The following is a 27263-nucleotide window of genomic DNA, read 5'->3' as shown; positions in this document are numbered from 1 at the left end:
TATACCAGGGGTTCTCAAACCTTTTTAGGCTGTGACGCCCAAAATAAACATATTTGAACTGGGGACCCCCACCCTGACAAGCACTTGGAATTGTAGGTATTACATTTAATGTGACTCGGTTCCACAGATAAATATTGTGAAAATAGAAGATCTACATGCTTGCGAGGCGTTGTGAGCATGTAGATCGGCTATTTTCACAACGTCCGCCTCTTGCTTACTTAATATTTGACAGTTTGGCCAGTCCTGTAGAATATTCAACTATTCGAATACTTTGAGGTCGAATAATTCGAATACTAAAAATCACTATTCGTGAATGCCCCAGTAGGCTGTCCTTTCTCAAGACCCCATCCCTCAAAATGTTTCAATCTTTTATTTTATTTTATGGATGGATAAATAAATGTACAGTATTCAATATTACATAGTCCCCCCAGGAATCCGCGGAGAAAAAAATCTTTATTCCGCGGAGAACAATCCTGATTCTGCGGAATTCTGCGGAGAACATTTCTTGATTCCGTGGACATTAAAAAACAACCTAAAATGACCAGTTATCAAGCTAAAATAAATACATTCTGTGATCGCGGAATCGCGGATTCCTGGGGGGACTAATTACAGTACATAATAGGGAGAGACAACAAAGGGAGGATGGAGAAATTAAAATATTATGAAAATGCATCTGAATAATAGGAAATTAATCTAAATAGATGGGGAACAAAGGCCTAATGTACAGTTGCTGTACAGATTAAGCACTCTGCAGCTGCAACTACTGTTTACTGATTGGACTGTTGGAGGTCAAAGGGCAGCATATTGGTATATCAAATATAGTTGTAAAGGGAGAAGAGAGCACTACTTGTCCTCTGCAGCATGTCTGAATATTTGAAGCCGCATCATTCTATTGTTAAGCCTACTTCTCAAAATGTCAACCAAAAAAAAAGAAGAAATTGCATTTAACCCTTGAGACTTGCTATTGCCAGTTTGACAGATAGGCTTTTGGCATCAGCACATGAGAAGTTGAATGTGCTTTTGCATTGCTTTCAAGGGCAGTATACCTCAAAGTTAATGTCACCTTCTCTCACATATTATTACTTTCAAATCTATTGCTATGAACAAAGTACATAACTGGTAATGCATTGCAGTGAATATTATGAAACACTATGCCAAAGTGTTACAAGCATAGATATTCAGCTATTCTTAAGGGGGGCAGATTTTAAATGTTTTATTTTAAGTTTTCAGAGTCATTGCAAAGTCTACTTTTTGTTTATCTAAAAACTGATATAATAGAAGTGATCTTTGTGGATCATGAATATAAATTTGTTGTGCAGTGTTGCGAAATGGCGAATTTAGTTTGGACTCAAATAAGCATTGAAGATAAACAATTTATTCATTGTCAATTACATCATTGTCAATCTGTTTCATCATTTCCCCTTAGTCACAAATTAAACCCTCTTCAGAGCATGAAGATGGCACTCCTAATGGTAAAATAATTGATCTCTGCTAAGGCAGGCACATCAGTTTCCCAACCATGCAAATGCCAAACATGCATTTCTCTTTTTCGGGATGGGATATTATGTCATTTGTATTATTGAGGTGAAAAGGCTACATATCCCAACGATTTTATTGGATGTTAATAGCAGCTTAATTGGCTCGAACCAGAAACAATGCGGAGATATTAAATGGACTGTTGTACAGGGAAAGAGACTCTCCTATAGAAGAATAATGAACAACAAGGACTCATTTTCATATTAGATTTTTATTATTTTGTATTAATGTTTAGAATTGATCAAAGGCCACTTCAAATTGTTATATAGGCCAGATCTAGCCTGCTGGTCGCCAGTTGAAAAAGCCTGGTGTACAGTACGCGGGTCTCATGACATGAATGCACTATGCTGTCAGGAGTCAGCCAAAACATAATCAGTCAACTTCATTAACAAAATCAATATTGTCAGTCTATATATAATCTATACAGTACATGGAACCTGGGATCATCTTTATCAGCATCAGCGTGTGTTGTGTTACACAGACCATCCTATAGCCAAAAGGTTACAGGCCCAGTCCGGGCAAAAGCCAAAATGGCATTGTGTTTGCTCAAAGTGTCCTTGAGCAAGATACTTATCACCTACTGATACATTAAATTCAGGTTACTGTGTAACCAAATGAATAACTGAATATGGTTAATCTTTTCACTGGGTAAGAGTATCAGACTAAAAGACTATTTGTATTTCCTTTTTTGTATTTGCCATTCTAAAAAGCAGTTAACCAGTCAAAACTTGAAAAATGTAGTATTGAAAAACATTTAGCACCACTTTTTTTCTTGCTCATAACATTTTATTTGCACGTTCTTATACTGTATTTGAGAACGTCTTTTCTACCCACATGCTCTGTTACCGTCATGTCTGGTGGGTTTGAACTCTCATTGTCTCATGCTGGGACCTGTGGATCATGAATTCACAACCAAATAATATTCAAGAATCCTACATCCCGATCCACTAGAGTTGAGAAACACTGTCTTTGTGTAGAGGTTAGTCTCTTGTGCAACGAAGCGGGACAGAGCGAGGGGGGGCAGTTAGCAATTCAGCCACCTTTTATTGCCTCCAGATTCATGTTACTGCACTCTGCGCTGGAAGAGCCACACTTAAAAGGGACAGGGCAGTCACTTGATCCAGCCAAACGTGCCTCTGTTAAGTCTGGTCCGCAAGGACCAGGCATCGGGGCGCCTGCAATTCCCAGCACCTCAATAATGCTATTGTCCCTAACAGACAGACAGATGCGCTCTCACTCTCTCTATCGCTCACTTACACACACACACACACACACACACACACACACACACACACACACACACACACACAGCAGACCAAAACATGTCGCCAGTTCGTTGACTCATTTTAGCTGTCCTCTACTGGCAAGTAAGATCCTATCATCATGTATCCACAAACCACACACACACACACACACACACACTGAGAGAGAGTCATACACAAATATACAGATTAATGAATAAATTACCTCCACAACCACAGCAGCACATTTAACTCCAAGAAAATATATACAGAGAACAGCATACATTAACAGATACACTGATGAACATTCATGACTTCATGGCGCATAAATAAATACCCCCCCACCCACAAAACCACTCAATATATCCACCACAAAGCATGGCACACCACTGCAGTGTGGTGTCATAGGCAGGAAGGTCAGGTACACTGTAGGATGTTGGCCATGTTGGTGAGCAGGTATGTAGCTAAGGAGGCAGATACATATTTCCTGGCTGGCTTTTTGAGGTTTTTCGTTGTTTACGGCTGGCAGAAAACCTCCTGCCAGCAGATTGCTGCCATAGCAGAGACACATTAATTAATAGTGTGGTTGTTTTATTTATGGGCAGTGCAGCGGTGCCCACACAAGAACACAGTCCCAACACCTGAGGCACATGCAGCTGGGTGAAGGCCCTCTTTGTCAGGCGAGACGAGAGGGAAGCATGTGGGACAGATGTGCTGCGGTGCTAAAATACAGATTGCTGTCTTCAAGGGCATGTTTAATCTGAGGCCTAATGAGGATGAATTTGTGGATCATCAGCATGCAGGAAATCAGGGGTCTGAGTGTTAGTGCACAGCCACGTCAGCACACACACGCATGCACGCGCACACACACACATACACACACACACACACACACACACACACACACACACACACACACACACACACACACACACACACACAGTCTCTCTCACTTTCTCATGCATACACATACTGTACAGTACACAGACTCGCTCACAAATACACACTTAGACACACATACTGTATACCCCTCCTCTCACTCTCTCTCTCTCTCCCTCCCTCTCTCACACACACACACACACACACACACACACACAGACACGCACAGACACGCACGCACGCACGCAGAGACACTCACTTTCTCCTGGGCTTCATTAGGCTGTGTGTATTTTGTCAGAATCAGTGCCAGCGTCCTCAGGAAAACACCATTCACGTCTCGGGGTCGGCCTTTAGTAGGATTTATTATAGACAGTCGGATGGCCGTTTTCCCCTGATGGATCGGACCGTACTGATGCTGGGAGCAATACTAGGCTGGACTCCTGCACTTAAATGAGAGAGGCTGTGGCTTTATTGGCTCATTACAAAGACTGGTCATGATTTAGCTTGGCGTTTCTCAACCGGTTTGTTGTGATGATGTTATGAGAGGGTTTGATGTTTCGTTATGCAGGGTTTGATGTTTCTTTATTTTTAAATATAGGATTTCTACTTTTTGGCCAAAGCAAAATGAGTCCTTGTTGAGCAACAGTGATGATACATACAGTAACTGGCAATTTTTGTGATTTGTATTAATAAAACTGCTGTTGATGAATGGGATGAGCTAAGGCGCCAGGAAGAGATGCAAGTGAGGAATTCAAGGTTGGAAAAAATAACGATTAAGAATAATAATAACTCGATTGGAGTAGAGTTGAGAAGAACCGTTATTCTTCTCATTTGATGCTGGGGCTGGTGCTACATAGTCATGTACATACTGTCCTAGTCTCTTATATGCATATATATCTGTTCGCATATACTGTATATCTGACCTTTGGTTTCAGTGAGCATGGATGATCTATTTAAATGGCACAAACAAACTTTTACAGCAGGGGTGACAAACTAATTTCAGATCACTGGCCAGATTGGGTAAAATGTGAATTCACTCCCACAGCTGTCACTGCCTTTGTTTTTTCAACCTGCTGTCTCAGTCTCTGCTATAACTACACTGTATCACTTTATGATTTAATTTATGATGAAAAAGATTACTTTCATGATTAGTATTAGGCATTTTTGTGTATTTGGTATTCTGGGAGCCCCATCCCTTCCACCAGTAAACCATTTGAAAAGTTTCCTTTCTTGGTCAGAATTTTTAAACACATCAATAAACAATCTCATCTTGGCTACAGGTAATACTTAACATGTATTCTTAATCTGTGTGCACTGTGTCTGAAGACATAGTTTATGCAAAGCGAGAGCAGAGATCGGCGAGGTACTGCTGTCCATGTTTATGCTGCTTGCACAACAAGCTTGCCGGTGAGGAGGAGACATGTACAGATAGCAGAGAGCAGCAAGGGGGCATCAGAGTGGCTACACAAATAAATAGTTGTCTATGTTTTATTTTCTTCTGTCTCAGAAAATACATCCACATCACATCCTCTAAACTAAAGCACCATTTAGGTTTTGGTGTTAATCTGGCGGCCCATGAGCCATGTAAACAATTTTTTTGTATTTTCTGAGAAAGGGACAACAAGAGAGAAAGTGCCATCAGCACTAACAGAGATGGTATAATTAGACCATAAATATAACACTTCATCTCCCTTCTCTTTCTTCTTTGCTGTTCACTACTACCCCCATGGTTTCCTGTGGAATTGCACCTTATGATCCACACATTTTGCCTCTGTAAGCTTTCAGACAACGGATGAAAAGACTGATGAAATGAACGCAAAGTACGGGTGGAGAAGCTCTGTATGTTAATGATTAAATGGGCCTTTAGCCAAGACTTAAAAAAAAAAAAAAAAAAAAAAAAATATATATATATATATATATATATATATATATATATATATATATATATATATATATATATATATATATATCTCAAACATATAATTTTCCAAATGTCTGTCTGTCTGAGTGTCTGTCTGTCTGTCTGTCTGTCTGAGTGAGTGTCTGTCACAGCGTTTCTCCTCAGTGGCTGGAGCAATTGATCTGAAATCGCATCACCATTAGCATATGAACACACCTAACATAACTGTGAAGCCCGTTTGTCACTTTCACAAATCATATGCTGTATATTAGCATTTGTATGGTGTATCTATATCTATTCTGCATCTAGCTTGAGGCATATCTATTCTGCATCTAGCATGAGGCAACATGTTTAACCGTGTGTGTGTGTGTGTGTGTGTGTGTGTGTGTGTGTGTGTGTGTGTGTGTGTGTGTGTGTGTGTGTGTGTGTGTGTGTGTGTGTGTGTGTGTGTGTGTGTGTGTGTGTGTGTGTGTGTGTGTGTGTGTGTGTGTGTGTGCAGGCGGGTGGGCGGGGGGGGGGGGGGGGGTCTGTTGTCAGGCCCTGTTACAGATGTTGTCCAAAAATCATGCAGATCGGTACACAGTAAACGAAACGGGTATTTCTTACATTGATGCTCCTACATATTATCATGCAAGCACCAGTTAAAGTTACTTTCCATCCCTCATATACTGTGTGCAGTGCACATCCCATAACCCACACACTGCACATCATTTCAGAGCTCATATCTTTGAACGGGTAAGGGCTAGTATATATATATATATACGGCATATTGGAATAACAGATGATGTGATGTGACAGCTCAGGACTGTGATGTTGTTGCCCAATAACACACAGCCCTTGTCCAATCAGATTGCTTGATCACAGACAACTCTTGTGTATTATTTAACCCATTAAGACCTGAGGTCGATTCTACAAATGTCTTCTAAAATCCTTACTGTTTTCTGAAAAACATATGTGTCTATATATCAGTGCTTCTCAAGGACCCCTAAAATGATATTGATATCTGACGTATTTGGCTGCGGAACCCATCTCAAAATATGTTGTTCCATGGACCCCCAGAAGCAAAGATACAAGTTAAAAATGTTCGCTTTAAAAGAATATATATTCAATGATTTGCAAAAAAATCTATATTTTTTAAAAATGGCCAAAGTAAAAGAATAATGGTTGTTAAAATCTAAAGTGACACAGATTATCTATTATGTCCTCTTGATGTTAACTCATTTGCTGCCAAAAACGAGGAACCCGAGAATTTCGCGATGTACCTCCCTGCCATGCCCGAGGAACCCGAGAATTTTGAAAAAAAAAAAAAAAAAAAAAAAAAAATCAAAAAAATGTTTTTTCAAAAAAAGATTTTTGACCCCAAAAACGATAGTAGGCATGATAGCGATCGCGAAATCGCATGTTTAACCCCCATAGCAACCCCATCTTTCAAGCATGGCAGCCATTTTTGTTTACATTATAGGAAAACATAGTGGCTGTTAACTCATGAATGCCTGAACGGATTTCCATTCTGATTTTTTTGTTTGAAAGCTGTGAGCAATGTGGACACACGTGGTGCATGATCTAGGCATGGGTGTGCATTATCCGTGCACTACTGATTACATGGAAGTCTATGGAGACTCATGGCAGGATTGGAGTACGAAGGTATTGTTAAATGGCAGCAAGTGAGTTAAATTCTCACTTTTGCATTCACAGATCAGGATTGTAGAGCTGCCCAGTAAGGCTAACGTCTGTACCCTGATGCCAGACAAGAAACTGGGGATGGTCATGTGCATCCAGCTATGGCAGGTAAGCACCAGACCAACATGTCAGTGAGTTGAAACAAATGCAAAGAATCAACATTTGACACAGTATCCTGTAGGCTTAACTACTTACTTTGCATACATGCAGTGCACACGGTAAAGTCCTCACTTAAATACACACTGAGAGTGAGGAGGTGTAGCACATACGGCAGTTAAGGACATAGTCACAGTAATCGTTTGGCATGTGATCTCTTCTCTCTACCTTGTCCTCTCGCCACATGGCTTTTCTGTCATTCTTCACTGTGCTATCTTTATAAACCAAAACTAAAAAATCTAAAATAATCAAAGTATTTAAAATGCCCACAGGTGAGACAAAGGTCAATCAAAATTCAGTTTGCCATTGTCATTTCCCGTCAGAAGTGTACGATCAACTGAAAGACAATTTGCTTGCCATCAAGGTTAAAGGAGCTACAGTCAACTTTTTCTTGAAAAACGGACGCTAAAATAAAAATAATGTTTCGAAAATATTTTATTAAAGATTAAGCTTCGTATATGTGTTTCTATTCAAAAATTACCACAAAAAGCGTAAAATAATGATAAAATAATCATTTTGGCCATTGTCAGGCTGACTTAGTCAGCTGACCTTTTCTATTCTTTTCTATGGATTGATGGATTTAAACAGCCTGTGTCAGCCTGACAAATGTGACAATGGCCAAAAACAATTAACACTTTTTGTGGTCATTTTTGAATAGAAACACATATATGAAGCTTAATCTTTTATAAAATATTTTTGAAACATTATTTTTATTTTAGTGTCCGTTTTTCAAGAAAAGGTTGACTCCTTTAAGAACAAAAGACAAATAGACACTCTTGACTGCATGCAATACAAACCAGTGCCCGCGGGGGAATTTCAGTTATTGGCTCAACCCAGCCGATTGCAGCCATCAAGGGCCGCGGAGCAATTTGGGGATAAGAGTCTTGCTCAGGGACACACATCAACATTTCTTGTCTGTCCTGGAATCGTACCTGGGACAACCAGGGGCTCTGGAGATTATGACTAGAAATACTGGCATCACCCTGACCTGATACTAATACTGAGTAGGGGTGTAACGATTCAATTTAATAGCGACTCGATACATATCACGATACATGGTTGACGATACGATACATGGACGATATTGGTTCATTCATGGCATACGATACGATTCGATTCAATGATTTAAAATCGATATACTGTAGTAACTATTTAGCAAAGACATTAAATCTGTGTGAAAGGTGTGGATAGTGCAGGTTTTTAAGGGAAACATGTATTATTATGGATTTAAATAAGTAAACACAGTGATTATCTGCCAAATACATGGACATTTTATATTGACAAACCTGCACCTTGACATGAACCCAGAGATTACATACATTTATCGATAGACCAGTGTAGATATATAGAAAGGAAAAGTAATTAAACCCCTCTGTTTTTTTCTTTTTTTTTTAAATACTAAATACAATGTCCAAGTAGGTAGTATCGATACAATCGATTCTTTGCACTGCCGATTCGATACGATACAAAATAAAGCGATACGATTCGATTTTAGCTGTTTTCATTTCGATATACTTTGATTTTTTAAGTTGAAAATGATATTTCGATACAGTTACTATATCGTTACACCCCTAATACTGAGTGCATAAAGCTTTGTACTACTCTCTTTGTTATTGTTACTTTTTCTATACTTAACATTTAGACAGATTGGCCACAACAAGATAGAATAACAGAAAAGTCCACATAATACTGTATGAGAGAGGGAGAGTGAGAGAGAGGAAGTTGAGATTTAGATTTATGTCCCACTCGACCCCACCACCCCACCCAAACTCATCGAACTCACACACACACACACACACACACACACACACACACACACACACACACACACACACACACACACACACACACACACACACACACACACACACACACACACACACACACACACACACACACACACAATTGTCCCAGGTCTTTTTTTCTTCTTCTTCTTCTTTCCATGCATTTCTTCTGGGTTGGCAGAGAGTCCCAACACAGTAATTAGAGTGTGAGGTTGGAAGGGGACTGGGGTTCACGTCATCCATATATCAGCCTGCAGCTGTACCTCCGTCCAAGAGAAGTCTCGTGCTCTGTTTGATAAATGCTGTCGAAAGTTTTATTTCCCTGTCATTAACTAAGACCTGTAATTATTTTCATGCTTAATTAATAACTATTTTCCCCTCCTTTTCGGGGGGGTATTGAGTGGGCTTGTGGGGAGGTTCGGTGGGTCTTCTTGCTTATGCAAGGCTTAAACAAATTGCAGGTGGTTTTGGCGTAGGGTTTGGGGCCATTATGTTGTTTAGTGGCAGCCAGGATTCTCACAGAAGCTGATTTTTGACCCGCAGCAAATCGGGGGGCTGGATCCTCAACCTTAAGCCCTGAGCTTCAGTGTTAAGCCTGATTTATACTTTGTCGTGTTACACCTCATCCGCACTGCACGCGAGCGAGCGACGCGATGTCCCTCGAAATACTGGCCGCATATGGATGGAGCGTCGGCCATTGCGTTGCGACGTACCCTGAACCAATCAAATAAATAAATAATAATATAAAGTGTTTGGGGGCGGGCCATGGCCATTTACCTCTATGGACATCACTGCGAAACGTCACTCAAATAGAGGCTCCGTGAGCGAAAACCGGAGGGGTGGACGACGTCGCGACGCGTTGTCGCTCGCGGTAGGTCAGGACGTCCTCATTGAAACAAATGTATTTTAATGAGATTTCGTTGCTTGCGTCGCATGGCGGGCAGTGCGGATGAGCTGTTAGGGTTACCTAGATCGGCTGTATTCCTAATAATAAAAATGATCACATTAGTGTTGCTTGTTATAAAGTCTGATGGTCTGGGGAAAAACTGTTTGTGAGTCTGGTTGTCCTTCTGGTCTGGGGAGACTGTTTGTGTCGCATAATGTCTGCCGGACGGCAGCAATGTGAACATACAAGAGCTTGATCATGCAGTTGAATTAAATGATCATTATCTATAGCCAGTCCAGAATGGCAGGGGCAGAGGTATTGTTTTCACCTGTGTGTGTATATACTACTGGATGTGTGTGAGTGAGTGTGTGTGTGTCTACGACCAACGATCAGCGAGATCATCGCCAAATTTATTGTGCATGCTGCCAACACGCCAAGGAACTCAACACAAGAGATGGAGAGACACAGTTGACCTGCTGTGTCAGTCAGTGTAAGCTTTATATTATTATTGTTGTGGCTGAGATTTGCTTCTCTCACTAGTCTCTTGTGAACAGTAGGAGGATAGGGAGTTATTGATGCGTTATTGCTTATGTTTTGATGAATTACAATATCAGAGCTGATTAAAGTATGGCCTCTTGCAGTTAGGACATTACAGCAATCATCAATGTTAAAACTGTTGATTTGTTTTAGTGCTTGATTTGACAGCCGTGGCACAAATTCAGCAAAAGCTACAGGTGACATTGCTTCGAGTTTCACAGTCCTTAGGATTTCACTTTGCTCCTGCAGCCTCCTTTCATCCACTAGATTTATGGAGCCTTTACAGTTTCACTGCTGAGTGCCAGGAAACGTAATTATCAATGATGCAATATGAGTGTTCTAGTGAGCAGGCAGCTGGCTGACTTCAAAGGCAGAGGGCCCAGGTGATTCTAAATCATTTCAGGCTGATTCCTTCTCATGGCCAGACCACAATCATCTGTTACTGTCACACAGAGACATGGAAACACTGATACGCACCCACACCATTTAAGACGTGTGTGTGTGTGTGTGTGTGTGTGTGTGTGTGTGTGTGTGTGTGTGTGTGTGTGTGTGTGTGTGTGTGTGTGTGTGTGTGTGTGTGTGTGTGTGTGTGTGTGTGTGTGTGTGTGTGTGTGTGTGTGTGTGTGTGTGTGTGTGTACTAGTTGGTGTGTGCACACGCACATCAGTGTATCTTCTAATAAACACAGTTACATACATGTATAATATATTTATATATAATATACAGTGTGTGTGTATATTTTGCACGGTATATGTATATCGTATATATTATACTCACTCTGTGTGTTTGTGTGTGTGTGTGCACATGCACACGTAGGCTACACATCTCACCCCACAGGGAGTCCAACAATACTGGCCACACATTCTGTCAATCAATCATGAGAGGAGAAAGCTCATCTTGTCTTTCTCATCAGCTCCTCATGTAGTCCTGCTGTGAACCTGACCTTACACACACCAGGAGGTAGACACACACACACACACACACACACACACACACACACACACACACACACACACACACACACACACACACACACACACACACACACACACACACGCACTCTCTTATCCTCTCTCTCATTCACTTACACACTGGGAGTGAGGCCTATAGTCCACACACTCACGGGTATTTTTCCTCCGTTTAAAAAGAAAATCTCATCTACACAAGCACGATTGTAGAAGAGTCTCCCCGTCCACATGAAATATGACTGTCATCGCAAGACTGTCAATTGACAACCTGTGTCAACACAGCCAGTCCTGGTGATGACAGCCCATACTGCCCAGTCACAAACCTATGCTGCGCTCTTTGGATCAGTCGCTCCCAAACTTAATGGATAAAGCTTTCATGTGTCTCTCAATCACATGCACTCCCTGCCCCTCTCTTTCCTTTTCTCCCTCCCTCTGTCCCTTTCCCTGTTCACTGACAGACCAGCCTCATGAATGCTTTCCTAATCCCAGTGTGTTGACTACCTTGCTCTGTCTTTCCTGCTGTGCTGCCAAGCCTGCCATTGACAGCTGAATTTCCCCCATGGGATCAATAAAGGTCTATCTATCTAAAGCCTTTTCAAAGGCACCTTTTTTGGATAAACGCCTTTACGCCTTTGATTATGTAGCATTGCCAGTCATAATGAGACTATCAAATTAATAGGGTTGTAAATAACTCCTTGGCAGAGGAGTAGCTCCAGTGCTACAGTGCACACGCGCACACACACACACACACACACACACACACACACACACACACACACACACACACACACACACACACACACACACACACACACACACATATACACACACGGTGTACTCCTTAAGACACACAGCGGTCTCTTTTGGATACTGCCACCACACTCGGGCACAAATCCACACATAAGACAGTTCACCCTTACAGTAAATGCATACCAGTAGATGAAGGTCTGTTTTGAAGTTGATGTTTGATGACTATTTCAACAATCCTGGAATATAAATATGAATTGAGGGTGACTGACTCGGTCCTAAGGGTGTGCACATCCTTGTTTGTGTGGTGTAACCATGCACAGCCATTCATTCACCGTTTGCATGCACCTGGATGTGATGGAAACCCACACACATCAAGAGCGACTGTTTCTTTGATGCAAACCCACACTCTCTTATGCAGACAATGGGAACTATGTGCGTGTGCACGTACGTGCCCGCCTGCGTGGGTTTGCAAGCATGTCTGTGTGTTTGCATTTGTGCCAGAGAGCGATAGGAAGCAGGGAGGGTGGTTGGAGGGAGCTGGACCTTTCCACGGGGACAGTAGTGATGTATGACGTGCAAGGCTGTTAACGTGAACAGGGGCTGGCAGGGAAAAGGAAATGTTCCTATACAGATATCCATCACTCTCAGCTCATCACCTCCGCCCCACGGCCAATGACATCATCACAGAGGACAGGGACAGGCCGAGTGGACATGATTGGTTCCTTATGTTTAGCGGTAGGTAGCTCCGCCCATCCAGGGCCTCTACAGTAGCTATATCAGGGGGCAAAAATACTTTGTCTTGTGATCTTTGTTGGAGTCTTTGGAGCAGTGGTTCTTAGTTAGTTATTGATAAAGCACAATGGAATAGATACTGTAAATATGCCAACCATGTGTAGTGTTTTGCTAATGTGTGCACCATATGATCGTCTTATTAAGTTATGAGAGGTATTAATTAAAGGGGGTGTAAGTGATATCTTTCTGTTAAATAACTATCTATATTCCAATAGTAATCATTGTTATGGTGTGTGTGTGTTCAATAGGAAGGGACTTCTGTGTCTCCAGCTGTTTATTACCTGTCCTACACCCATTCACACACACATTTATACACTGATGGCGTAGGAAACCATGCAAGGCACCAACCTGCTCATCGGGAGCAATTAGGGGTTCAGTGTCTTGCTCAAGGACACTTCGACACAAACTCTGGGGGAGCCCTTGATCGAACTGGGAACCTTCTGTTTCCCAAGCGGCTACTCTACCTCTGAGCCATTGCCGTCCCCAAGGTATTATAAGTGCTGTCCTTGTGTCCGTCTGTGCGCAGCTAATCTTGGACAGCGTCTGCTGCACTGTCTGTTCCCCTTTAACCCATACTGTGTATATATTAAAGCGTCGCCTCAGGCGCAAACAAATCAGTCAGCTCCATATATGGGCACAAAAGGGGGCATGCCCATATATGGGCATATACTGATGACTTGGCGATCTCCATATATGGACATAAAACAGACAAGGACTGACTGATCTCCATATTGTATATGGGCATTGGATCGGCGGTCTGATGTGCCATGGCACGTAACGCCCCAAAGTCTAGATTTGAGGTCTGCATAGCGCATATAGACCTTTTTCCACAGCACTGCCGTGTAGCGGTGCACAGCCACACACACACACATAGGTGCCGCTTGACACCGCAGTTATGGCTGCCGCTCTGAGAAATCGGTCTATATGGCCCGAATCTCTCTGTATGATGAAATGTCTTGGCTGAACCAGTGAGCTCTTTTTGTTGATCTACTAACCTTTGCAAACCCTGTAAAGAAGAACGATGTTTGTCTGTGTTTCTCACAAATACTACCATGTAGTTATCACGACACATTACACTGGTATTTATCTAGTTTCCTTATCATTTTTGTTTTCATTCTTCACTGTACAGTATAACACAAAAGCTGAGAGGGGGGAAAACAGGGTCCTCTTCCTCTGTCTGTCTGCCTCTGTCTCTCTCTTTTGTTATTGCTGCAATGTCTGAGGAATTAAAACCAAGGAATGTTACTCTTGTGTTCTAGTATATCAGATGTAACAATAAAAATGTTGAATCTCTCAGATACACATTCCCCCTCTCTCAGTCCAACTTCTATTCATCTGTCTTTCCAGCTGTTCTGTGGTGAGGAATCTCTTCTCCAAGCCCTAACGCCACCGCTGCCAACACACACACACGCACGCACGCACGCACGCACGCACGCACGCACACGCACAAACACAAACCCTGGCCCTTACTACAGCAGAGATCTTTCTTGTAAGAAGGAGTTGTGGAGGATATAATGAATTAGGTGTCTACCCAGGGTTCCCTGACCTCTGCCCTGTGACATCATCAATCAAGGAGGGGTCCTACAGTTTAAGTGAAGTGCAAAAGTGGGCCACGTCAGCCACCCCACCACCCGCTTGGCCCAGGAACACTCAAGTCCAGACCATCTCTCCCCCACCCCCATCCCCACCCCCATCCCCATCCCCAGCACACAGGAAAGACGAGGCAAGGGGGCCACTCACTGATTTTCACTTGTTTTTATTTGTTTTCCTAAGTTCCTCACGCTCGACCCTCAATGACGTGTTTGGAGGGAATACACGGTTCGGCTTATAATTTGTTTAAGGCTGGAAAAGGAGAAATATATATACTGCGTTAAGTGAGAAGGGAGAGGACTCGAAGATGGATGAAAAAATGGCAGCCCTTGGCCTCCCTCTTTGCACATATGGAAAGAATTTCTCTTTCTCTTCCTTTTTACTTATACCCACACTCTCTATGGCTGAGGCCCTTATATTTATATATTAGAGAGAATGCCCCATAGACCATGCACACATCATTTAATCCCTTGCAAGTCAACTCGGGCAATGACAAAGTAAGCAGGTATAGGGAGTTTACTACTGTTTTGCCAAGTACCGTTAAACCAGACACATTGCAGCCTATTTGTACATTAATTCTAGATAACTGTAGCTGAGAGCTGTAGATTAATACTAAATCACCACAGTAAGTGCTGCAGTGATAACTGTTGATTGTTACTAGATCAAGGCAGATTTTATCTGCTGCAGTGAGACCTGTAGATTGGGACTAGGACAGGGGTCTTCAACGTTTTCAGGCCAAGGACCCCTTAGTTGAGAGAGAGATGAAGCAGGGACCCCCACAGCCTGTTCATAGATTCCATACAGTTTCATTGTTTGACAGCATGATCATTTTGGATTCATGTCAATTTGTGTTTTCAGATATTTAACCACTTGATCATCAATACTAATAAACTTGACCTTTCACTCTTTCTGCTCTTTTTCCACTCTACACCAAAGCTCCTTGCTAAAAATAGCCGATCTACCTAGGCGTTGTGAGCTTGTAGATCTGCTATTTTTGGCTAAAGTTCACTGAATATGGATGCTAGGGTTCAAGTGGTTAATATAAAAAATAGAAAACTAACTTTCTATCACTCAAAGATTTGGAGGACCCCCTGTAGTAACTCTGAGGACCCCCTAGGGTTCCCGGACCCCCTGTTGAAGTCCCCTGGACTAGGACATTAGTTTCCTGCAGCAGCAGTAGTGCAACCTATGGATTAGTGATACAGATGAGGAGCAAAGTGACAAGTGCTGTAATTGACTGCTGGTAGGGGAGGAAGCGCCAGGCTGACGAATGGAGTCCAGAGTGGCTCTGTCTCTCACGGTGTCAGCAGGCTGACGAATGGAGCCCAGAGTGGCTCTTTCATGGTGTCAACAGGAGCTTCCAGTCTGATAACCCCTTGCTCTGGTCTGCTCTCAGCAACCCACTGTGGTTTCTGTGGGTTTCCACAGAAACCACAGCTTCCCCTGATTCTGTCTCTCCCTTTGTCCTTTCTTCCGTCAACTCTTCTTCCCATATATTCTTTCTGTCTGCCTTCTGTTATTCCCTCCCTCTCTTTCCCCTTTCTCTTAACACCTGCACACACCAAGGTGGTGGTGTTGGGCAATCAGTGCCGTCCAGATACCCTACCAGTCAAAAGTTTGGACACAGCTTCTATTCAATGTTTGTGAGAAGATGTGTCCAAACCTTTGACTTGTAGGGTAAACGAAACGAAAACAAATCTTTTGGATAGCATGCACTTAGAGAGATTGATGGATTGTGTGTGTGTGTGTGTGTGTGTGTGTGTGTGTGTGCGTGTGTGCGTGTGTGCGTGTGTGCGTGTGTGCGTGTGTGCGTGCGTGCGTGCGTGCGTGCGTGCGTGCGTGCACTCGTGTGAGAGAGACTATAGCTTCTGTAGCAGGTGTTGTGCCCATGTATGATCCGGGTTGAATGTGGTCACACCAGAAACAAAAACAGAATGGTATTCTCATCTACCAGCATGTGGGAAAGGAGTCTGTCATAAAGCTCACAGTTGACCACCATGTGGTGCAGAGGTCTGTGTCTTGGCTGGCACAGCTTAATGTCAATGTTACAGGAAGAAACAAAACTCACTTGTAAAACCCCAACATTCAGATTCAAAGAGAATCATCTGGCTTTTTTCAAGGGGTATAACATTATAATGTATAACATTATTAGATATTTCTCCTGTCACGCACGTGTAGAACAGTGCCATTAGCTGATTGTCAGCTGTAGTCTGTAGTTTGTTTGGAACAACTTTTAAATGTCTGACATCACCCAATGTCACTCAATATGGTCTCCTGACGTTGTCGCAGTTAGTCAGGAAAACGTAGTTTTAAAGGCCTTTACTCCCCTCCCTGCCATACTATGCCCCCATCCAAACTCCACCTTGTTGTGTAAACGTTGTACCCTTTCTCTTCCTCCATTCCTCTCTTCCTCTAGCCTGCATCAGGTCCAGGTCCTCTGCTATTGGCTGGTTACGAAGACGGCTCCCTTCTGCTGTGGGACGTATCCCAGAGGTCTGTGCTGAGCCAAGTCTCCGCCCACCCTGATCCCATCATGTGTCTCACCTTTGACCCTGAGCATTTGAGGGGTATCTCAGGCTCCGCAGAGAAGAACCTCTCTCCCTGGACTCTTGACGGACAGCTAAGCCTGCAGGTCAGTGGAAGGAGATGGGGGGGGAAAAGGAGGCAGGGTGGGCTTGGTGATGAGGAGGGCAGAGAAGCAGGGGGTTACTTATATTGTAGACTTGTACACACAGCCAAAGTGCAGGAAGTACAGGGGACATATTTAAATTCATCTCATGTGAAAACGGGCACTGATCTTGTGTGGCGGAAGTTTTGGCGTTCAAGATTTTACAGCAACTCGGCAAGCTTCCTAGTAGTTTTTCTGGAATGTACTGGGGAATAAAAAACGCTACAAGTCAAAGTACTGGGACAGCCCGAACAATTACCATAATTTATTGCCAGAAATGGCTGCGTGTGCCGGCTCAAATCATAATGGGATGAGGGAGAGAGAAAGAGAGTGAGTCACATAATGCACACCGCACGGCACACGCCGAGAGAGAAAAAATGGAAATCTGTCATTTGAAAGTGCACGGCATGCGCCAGCAACACATAGCTTCAACTAGATCCCTGGAGCTGGGAGGTGGAACTTCTGAATAAAACTCCACATTATGACTTGTTAATGGTAGATTTTATTTTGGAGTTCCAACAGTATTTCCTCTTCTTACTGACAGTCGGCACAAAACAGAACAAAACACACACAAACATTCCACCCTCCGTTGTCCGTTCCGTTCTCACAACATAACTAGGGTGATTTAACGATTAACAATCGATTAAGTTCACAATTGAAGATAATTTCATGTAGCCTTGGACATTAGATTTTAGGCTAAAAACAGATCTGCCAACTCCACCTGTTAATCCTGAATGATTGCGAGAGAGAGGAATATATATATATATATATATATATATATATAATTAGTTTTTTACTCAATGTATTTTTATTACATTTTACATTTTTCAGACAGTAACGACAAACAAGTAAAGCATCTCTTAAAATTGGTGTATAAGGGAAACGGACAACAAAAATAAATAAAAGACAGACAAGATAAAAAATATATTAAAGTTAGTCTTGCGTGCTTACAGTCACCTCTCGCGCATTTATAAAGTTCTTTGGCATTTTATAGTTCTATAGATTTATTGGGAAATGCACTGCCCTTGAGCAAGACTTTTAACCCCTAGTTGCTAAACAGCAGTAGTGGACAGCTCCAAGGTGTAACATTTGAGCGTAAAGCTGTGTGCTGGAAAAAAGAGCATTAAATATACCTTGTGAAACACATTAGTGAGACTGTAGTAACCAAATGCTCACATGCTTGAACGCCACAACACTTAATGGGTTATGTTAAAGTGTTCTTGACCAAAACAGTACTGTATACCGACAGTACTTATTGGTCTGTACATTACATTTTTTAGTTTGTTCAATCATATGTCTAACCATTATCTCTTCACACCCGTTCCTTTCTCTTAAACAATGGCTAAATAGCTCAAAGTAATTTGGAAAAAGGACAGGAGAGCCGGAGAAGAGCATTCTCTCCCCTGCTCTCCTCTCTTCTCCAGACTGTCTGGGAAAACACTAGAGGCCAAAGAGGAAGAGACTCAGCAGGGCTCTGGGGTCATAAATCAGCTGCTGGTTACACAGTGTTGGCAAGGCCAGGGCTAAGGGCTGACCTGTCACTCCAGAGCCCGCCACCCACACACAGTCAAACATAGTTACACAGTAGGACTGGCTGAAATTGTATTGTGATACTTCGAGAGTATCTTATTGTATCGGTTGTTGTTTGGTATTGTTTTTTTTTTACATTTTATTTATTTGACTGATTGTATGATCATCATTTCATGATGGTTGCTGCCTTGCTGGTGTCACGTTCGACACATTATGAGCTTGTAGAGTCTGCTATTTGTGCCAAAGGTTCCACCTATATTTGTGGAATGTTGGCCTATTATTACATCTGTCCATGCACAGATTGGGGATGCTAGGCTTCATGTGGTTAAGGTCCAGACATACTGTACATAGATAGACACACTGGGGGTTGACCATAATGCACACTCACACCGGGGGCCACAACATCTCCCGCCGTCCTCCATTTTAACTGCTTCAGTAACTCGGAACCCCAAATAAAAAGAACCCCATCAGTCTTTGTACCATAATTCATTTTACATAACGGCCAGCGCATCGGACTCGCAACGCCTCATTTGATGCTATATTTTCTGTCGGATTTCACAAGCGAAAGGGAACGGTCCCATATTTCAGACGGCCCCCAGGAATCATCCGAGCAGAGAAGACAGAAGAACCTGAGCAGGGGTGTCGCACCAAATTCTGGGCCCTGGGTACTTTAACTAAAATATTGCAGATATACAAGCTCACAGTGAGTGCCGCACTGCGAGCTTGTAGATCTGCTATTTTTGAAAAATCGTGAAAATAGAACATTTCAAATCCTTCTAAGGTTTTTTGAGAAACCTATGTTTCTATGTCAGTGGTGCTCAAAACTTTTCATGTGAAGGACCCCCAAGGTGATATGTATTTGGCCACGGACCCCCCATCTCAAGATATTTAGTTCCAGGACCCCCCCCCCCACCCCCCCCCCCCCCCCCCCCCCGGAAGCAAAATTTGAGTTACAAATGTTCAAAGATTTGCACACATTTTCACGCTTTTAAAAAATATAAATATATACATTATCTACAAGCTTGCAGCGCGGCACTCGGTGCCGTGCTGTGAGCTTGTATATCTGCTATTTTTCAATAGCTAAAGCATAAAATAATTTTATGTCGGCCCCTCCACCTTGGGCCCTAGTAACTCAGTCCCACTTTTCCCCCCCTTGTGACGCCCCTGAACCCGAGGCTGACATAGTACACTCCAGCAGTATGGAGGAGTGTTATTCTTTCCGAGCCATTTTTACAAATGAACGCTTGAATTAGAAATATTTGCGGGGGGGAAAAAAAGGGAACCCTGCATATATATTCACCCCCTGGAAAAACGCGTCCAGAAAAACACTGAAAAACATTTTATTCATTATACCTAAAATAGGGACAGCGAGAGAGCCGAGGTTATTTGGTTTATTTCGCATGAGCAACAAAATGTGTATTCGGCGCATAATCCAGAATGAGGGACGAGAAGGGGAAAAAGGAGGGGAGAGGAGGGGAACGGGATCCAGCAGGGCCTTTTAAATTATCCTGAAGTGCAGCTCAGTGTGACGTCCAGACAGCTATCCCCAACTTCATCCCAGAAAAGTATTTTTGTGCCTCTGTATTGAGGACTAGGTAGGGGAGGGAGGGAGGGAGGGGGGGGGTTGCGGGGGGGACATAGGGGGAGGGGGAGGGGTGGCTGCCGTACCGGGTGGCGCTCCCCCCACCCCCCCCGACGGACAACCCGTGAGAGGTAATAAAAATATCAAAACCACTGAGGCCCCCTTAGCCAAACATAAAACACATCTGCAGTAAAAGGGAACAGTAGTTCACAGTGGGAGGTTGCAATAAAGCCTGGGTAGGAGGGTTAAGAAGTACGGCATCCCCGCTTGCCACAAATCACTGCCTGCACACCCCACACACACACACACACACACACACACCTGTAGTCTGGACACACGCCCAGAGTGTGGACTCTTTACAGTAAAAGGTTGCAGCACACACGCAGGGCTGTCACGACGAACATGACGATTAATTCTCACTCAAATAATTGCGATTAACGATTTAATTGTGTTTTTCGTCGTTGACAATTACATGTCTGCTTGGCTTGTGGGATTTGAAGTTGCACATGGCAGATATGACACATAACCTAAATAAACAAAAAATAAATACTGGCATATTTGACAACATTGATAGTGGAAATAGCCGACCTACAAGCTTGTAGATCTGCTATTTCCACTATTTTTGAAAACGTTTGAAAATATATGAACATTTTTCAACATGGAAACTATTGATGATTATGACAAAATAATCGCGATTATATCAAATAATTGTGATTAGAAAATTATTATTTAAGAATTGTGACAGGCCCACACACACACACACACACACACACACACACACACACACACACACACACACACACACACACACCTGTAGTCTGGACACGCGCCCAGAGTGTGGACTCTTTACAGTAAAAGGTTACAACACACACACACACACACACACACACACACACGCAGTCACCTGCATGTTATCATTAACCAGCGACCACCACCTCACACTGCAGCACTGCAGAACAGACCAGAGATGTTTTCTCGCTGGCTGGTTGAGATCTTAGAGGGGAGGAAACTGAATTTGACACAACACAGTAGTGCTTTTGATTTAGTGGCGGTGGAGGGCTGTGAAAAAAGAAAGCTTATCAAGGGCCAGATAAGGACAGATAGCCTCAGGAATGGAGGTTAATCTACTACACATGGCTCCCAGAAGCCTTTATCTGTTGCTTTGCAGACTCACGGTGACCTCCGTGGACCCCCTGCTACCTGGCTATCTGTTACTGTAGGAACCACCGTGTATCATCCGCTCTCGGACCGTTTTTTCAAATCCTCTTTCCCTTTCCAGAAGGCATTTCTGACGTGTGTGTGTGTCAGAATGAGATTATGAGGGTGTGGGGCATTCAAGGTTTGAAAAGAAATCCCCTTTAAGCCGAACGGATGGTTGTAAGGACAGATATTTAGGCGGCTGCTGCTCAACGTATTGACGAGTGTGTGTCTACAGACTGGTTTCTCCGGAACGCAGAGAAAGGATGAGTGCGAGGGGGTTGAAAGCGAAGGTTAGGTTTAAACAGGGTAAATCAACCATGGCTGACAGTGAGTTGTGATGTTCTTTTCTTGTTTGAGATATGACAGTTGCCTACAGGTTGAGCTACGTCTCTTTCAGCTCACCTCCCCCCAAAATGTGGACCAACACTTCTTGTATACTCCACAGTCCACACATATATGTAGTGATGCACACAGACACATTCACCTGTATGGTATCACGCAAAGCACAGACATATTAATTTTAATAGTAACCTGTTGCTACTGTATAGTCATTCCATTCATTGGAGAGTAGATGTCATGAGCATTTCCAACGATGTACACTATGAGGGCTGCAACTCTATTACCTCTGCAATAGTTTATTTGTATCTTGCGTTGACAGTTTCAGTTAGAGCAGACATAATATCTATCACTAGTAAGATGCCTCAGGGCGACATGCGACCTCGCCCCCACCAATTCTTTGCCATCTGGCCAGTGTTGTATATCGGACCAGTTATCCATATATGGAGACCCCTGGTACCCATACAGTATATGGATATCCATGTACTGTATATGGAGATATGCTGTGAGAGCCCAAACATGCTTACTCAGTTATTTGTTATGTGAAAGTCCTATGATGTTTATGACATCTGACATCATACCCTTGTATGCCCATACATGGAGATCCCTGTCTGTAGAACCAGCCACACAGATACGGGCTGTCTTGGCCATCTTTCTTGGCCATATATGGATTCTGTTAGTGTGGTATGTGGCCAATGTGGCCTACATATATGGGCATTCCCATATGAAGTCCTGTTAGATATGGGCTTAATATTGATGACATCAGGGAACTCCATATATGGGTATGAAAGGGATTATGTTGGTGTGCCATCACAGTGAACCCAGAGCATGATGTCAGAGCGACAAACCCATAGACCTGTATGTCAGGGGAACCACAGTGTCAGGCGTGACCTACAGAGATACGCAGACAAGATGTGCTGGTTTTCATAATTAACTGCGACCTACGGTCACAATTATAATGCCTGTTATTGACTGCTGTAAATCCATATTTACACTGCCCGCATGCATGGTAGGGGTCTCTAGCTAGGGGATCAGTCCTGTCTATTTATCTGTCTGTCTGTGAACGAAATAACTCTAGATCAGCTGGCTGGATTGTCATTCAACTCTGTGGGAATGATTGTTTACTACTTTTGGGGTTGAAATGGTCAAGGTCACAATTAAAGTCAAGGTTGAAATTGAGTGGATGGGTCTAATTTCATGAAACATAGAGTTAATGATTATTAGGCTACCCTGAAGGTATAATTAAATGTTCACGGTTCACCGTCACGGTCACTAGCAAGGTCAAACTTGCATAAGTGGTCATATATGAATTAATTATTATTATTTATTACCCTTCATCAGTCAAGTTTTGTCCTATCTTGAATATCATAAATCTTTCACAAAATATATCAATATGAATATGGACAATATGACTAGAAATAGAGTAACGCACAATAACTATGGTGCCCCAGTGGCATAATATAACTTCCAATGAAAATCGTCTGACGTTATGGACCATCAGTCATAGAAACCATGACTTAGTTTACCACCGCACCCACACACTCTCTTCCTGAATAGAACCGCTCACCTCTTTGACACGTCCGTCTCCCATCAGACTTATCCCGGCACTGGCAGGCCAGGTGTGACAAAAGACGTGTGTGTGTGTGTGTGTGTGTGTGTGTGTGTGTGTGTGTGTGTGTGTGTGTGTGTGTGTGTGTGTGTGTGTGTGTGTGTGTGTGTGTGTGTGTGTGTGTGTGTGTGTGTGTGTGTGTGTGTGTGTGTGTGTGTGTGTGTGTGTGTGTGTCACGGCCTGGGGTGTGTCTGGAATACCTGTGAAAACCCTCCACCACCTCACCATCACCTCCGCCACACCGACAGGCCTCAGTGAGCGAGCGATGACGGGTCGTTTCAATAGTTCAGCGGGAAACGCTGAGATTGGTGCCAAGAAAGAATGAGAGAGAGCGAGGGAAGTGAGACTTGAACGAGTGCTGCCAAGCAGACGCTCTGCAGTTTTCAACTTCTCTGTTGGCGAGAGTCTGGAACTGTTGTGGTTCTGGGGCCGTGAGTCAGCACTGACGCCTTAGAGAGACCTACAATATAGAACTGGTCGGTGTGAGTCCCCAGCTGCTGAACAGAACTGGCCCGTCTCTGACAGCTGAGAACACTGGCACTTTTTGCTCTGTGTGTGTGTGTGCAGGGATGTGTGTAGGGATGGGACGATAAGCGATATTATCATTCATCGTGATAAAAAAACACTCACGATAATCGTATTGTGGAGATTTAAGTTATCGTGATATCGTCCTCCGTCATGCACTGGGATCAATTCACCCCTTATTTGACGAGCTGCATATCCGGACCGGTACCACTTCTTAAAAAATGTACTTATAATATACAGGACGTACTTGAAAAAGATTTTTTTTCACTCTCTATCAAATGTCTTTGCCAAAAAATAGCCGATCTACGACTACAAGCTTGTAGATCTGCTATTTTTCGGCAAATGTTCCGCCCCAGGATAATGGATTTTGATTATCGTGATATTGTAATTCGCGATTCCTTTTGTCACAATAATCGTGATATGACATTTTCATATCGTCCCATCCCTACTTGTGTGCCCCATGTGCACAATCATGCACGCATCCGTGCGTGTATTTCCCTGTATGTGTGACTGCACATATTGTGAACACAAGCCAGGAAGGAGCACTCACTCCGACAGAAAAGAAAAAAAGAGAAAAGAGCGATGGGGCCCAAAGACGGATTCCGTCTTTCGATGATGAGAATTTGATAGCGAAGGGAGGAAGGGACGGGGGGAGAAGAAGAAGAATGGGGCGTCAAGGAGAGCTAGCCAAGACTCCCAGGTTACAGCTAATGGATTTCATTAAGGACTGAGGCCTGGCTAATAGCACTGCTAGGACATCAACAGCAATTCCTCTGGATTCATTCAGCAGCGGTGCACAGCTAAAGCAAATACACCAGCGCTGGTAGAAGACATAGAATAATAGTATAATTATTTTCTTCTTCACTAATGTCTGCCGTATTCTCAAATGGAAATAACAAACTCAGAATGTATGCCATTAAAACATGAAAGGATGTTGTCCCAAGGATTAAAATTACTTTAGAGTAGATGTTTTATTGCCATTGTGTATTAAAACACAGCTTAACTTAGTTCCGCAGAAATCCACACCACTTGGCATAAAACAAAGAAATAAACAAAAAGAAAGAATATGCATTAGTCTCCACTCCTATTGTGTGTATTTTGTCATTCTGCATGTCACTATTAGGAGCAGTGTGCATTATTAAACGGTCATTTTAAATGCTGGATATTACAATAATGTTGCTAGATATTACAATAATATGAAAACGTATGTTATTTGGAATTCTTATAAAGAATAAATATATTTTATAAATGTTGGGGGGAAAAACAACATTGCCACGCCCCAACATTCAATAATCATGCACTTGAGCAGTTTTGTGTGAATTCCACCCTGTTAAACTCGGCTAATCTCCCCAACAATATACAAGGACGCTTATTATCAATATACATTTGATTTAACGTATTATAGTAGAAAGGCTTCCAAAGCAAGCAGACATATCTTGTTTTGAATGTTATACATTTACAATGTTAATTTGTAGGACAATATTACACAGACTTAGTGTCAATGTATGTAGATCTAGCAGCTTCCTCCACTGGTGATGTCATCACTATACAATTCCATTCTTCAACCTGTACAGTAGGTTTCCATATAATTATGTGGAGGAAAACGGATATTGTTTTAGTATTTAAATATTAGAAGTTTTTCCTTATCTTTTGCCCTACGTTTATTACAGGTAGGGCAATTTATAATTTGTACAAATATAACGCCATACATTACCCTAGCTGTTTTGACTCAATGTCTAAGCTTTAACATTATTATTTTGTTTGCTTGTGTTGTTATAAACCGTCTTACAGCACTTAACCCATTTAGAACGGGTACACATTTTGTGTATCATTATTTTATGCTTTAACTATTGAAAAATAGCAGATATACAAGCTCACAGCGCGGCACCGAGTGCCGCGCTGCGAGCTCGTAGATCTGCTATTTTTGAAAAGTCGTGAACATTAGAATTTTGACCCGACCAGTGTCTTTTGAATCCTTCTAATTCTAGGCCTAAATGGGTTAAATAATAGTACCATTCTACAAGGGCCATGACCTGTACCTAAAACAGGAACGGATATGGAGCCCAAGCTAAACTTACCCCCAAGCTCTACCGGAGCTTCATAAAATCACAGTGGAAAGAAACACGCCTCTTTATGTTCTCACTGCAGGAAGTGTGCAAGAACTTGGGCTATCCTTCGAAAAGCCCTCTGACAATTTCTACCTGATTTCTTTTTTTCTTGCAGCTTTCTCCGAGGAGAGAAAGTAAAAACAATTAGCCACCCGACCGCGTCGAGTGACACTTAACTACATCACCGTCCGTTTACTGCTCACGCCTGACCCCTTAATGAAATAAATACCTTTTCCTGACACAAACTATGGGAAGCAAAGCAAACAAAAATAGACACTTAAACCCATCATTATCAGGGCTGTAATGGAAGCCAGATGGAGAAAAGTTGGGGGCATACCAACTTCTTGAGGTAATAATGTTGCTCCAAACTATTCATCTCTCATCTTCGCGGTGTCCTTTGTAGCGTCATACCTAGCTTGTTGGGGCCTAAAACCTGGTGCACACCGCTTCACACTGCCTGCCCTCAGCGATGATGGGTTTTCTCCGCCGAATTCCTATTGTAAGGAAAACATCGCTATCTAGAAATACCCGCCCTGTTCTTATTTCAGCTTTCTGGTCTCCCATTTTGATCAACGACATTCCTCCCCCCTGCGCTCCCTCTATCACTCGTGCATTGCATTCCACTTCCTCCACCCAGGGTACGAGAGTACCTGGCTTATGTCTTCCACATGCGGGCCTGCCGACGTTGGCCCGGAACAGGAGCGCGTAGATAAATTCTCCTGGCGTCTCCTCCCGCACGGGGCCATCAGTCTCCCCGGACGTGTCTTATGAAGTCAATTTTACGCTGTCCAGTTCGATTTGGGCTCCCACAGCCAGATGTTCCTCCTATCACACCACACCCCCCTCCCCTGGTTTTGCCCGACACAGTGTAGATCCCCAGGCTGCAGGAAGAGCACGTTCGCCTCCCCAGGAATGTCCGCTGCGGCAGGCGCCTTCTTAGACGACGATCACGACCGCCATTCATTACAATATGTCAGAATGTTGCCCCTTTTACAGAGATTGATTCC

At 42.9% G+C, this 27263-nt stretch overlaps 1 protein-coding gene across 1 annotated transcript in view; it reads left to right on the top strand.

Annotated features, from left to right (window-relative positions):
* Nucleotides 1-27263, top strand: part of gnb1l (guanine nucleotide binding protein (G protein), beta polypeptide 1-like) — a 48542-nt gene that overhangs the window by 17678 nt on the left and 3601 nt on the right. Inside the window, exons 5-6 of the mRNA XM_080738045.1 lie at nt 7252-7344; nt 17115-17330. Of these exons, the coding sequence (XP_080594171.1) occupies nt 7252-7344; nt 17115-17330 (309 nt within the window). The remainder of the gene's footprint in view (nt 1-7251; nt 7345-17114; nt 17331-27263) is intronic.

This window comes from Nannobrachium achirus (genome assembly GCF_963921795.1).
Source record: "Nannobrachium achirus genome assembly, chromosome: 12".
NCBI classification, from domain to species: domain Eukaryota; kingdom Metazoa; phylum Chordata; class Actinopteri; order Myctophiformes; family Myctophidae; genus Nannobrachium; species Nannobrachium achirus.
Note: the sequence above shows the minus strand (reverse complement) of the source record. Positions and strands in the feature narration are given on the sequence as shown.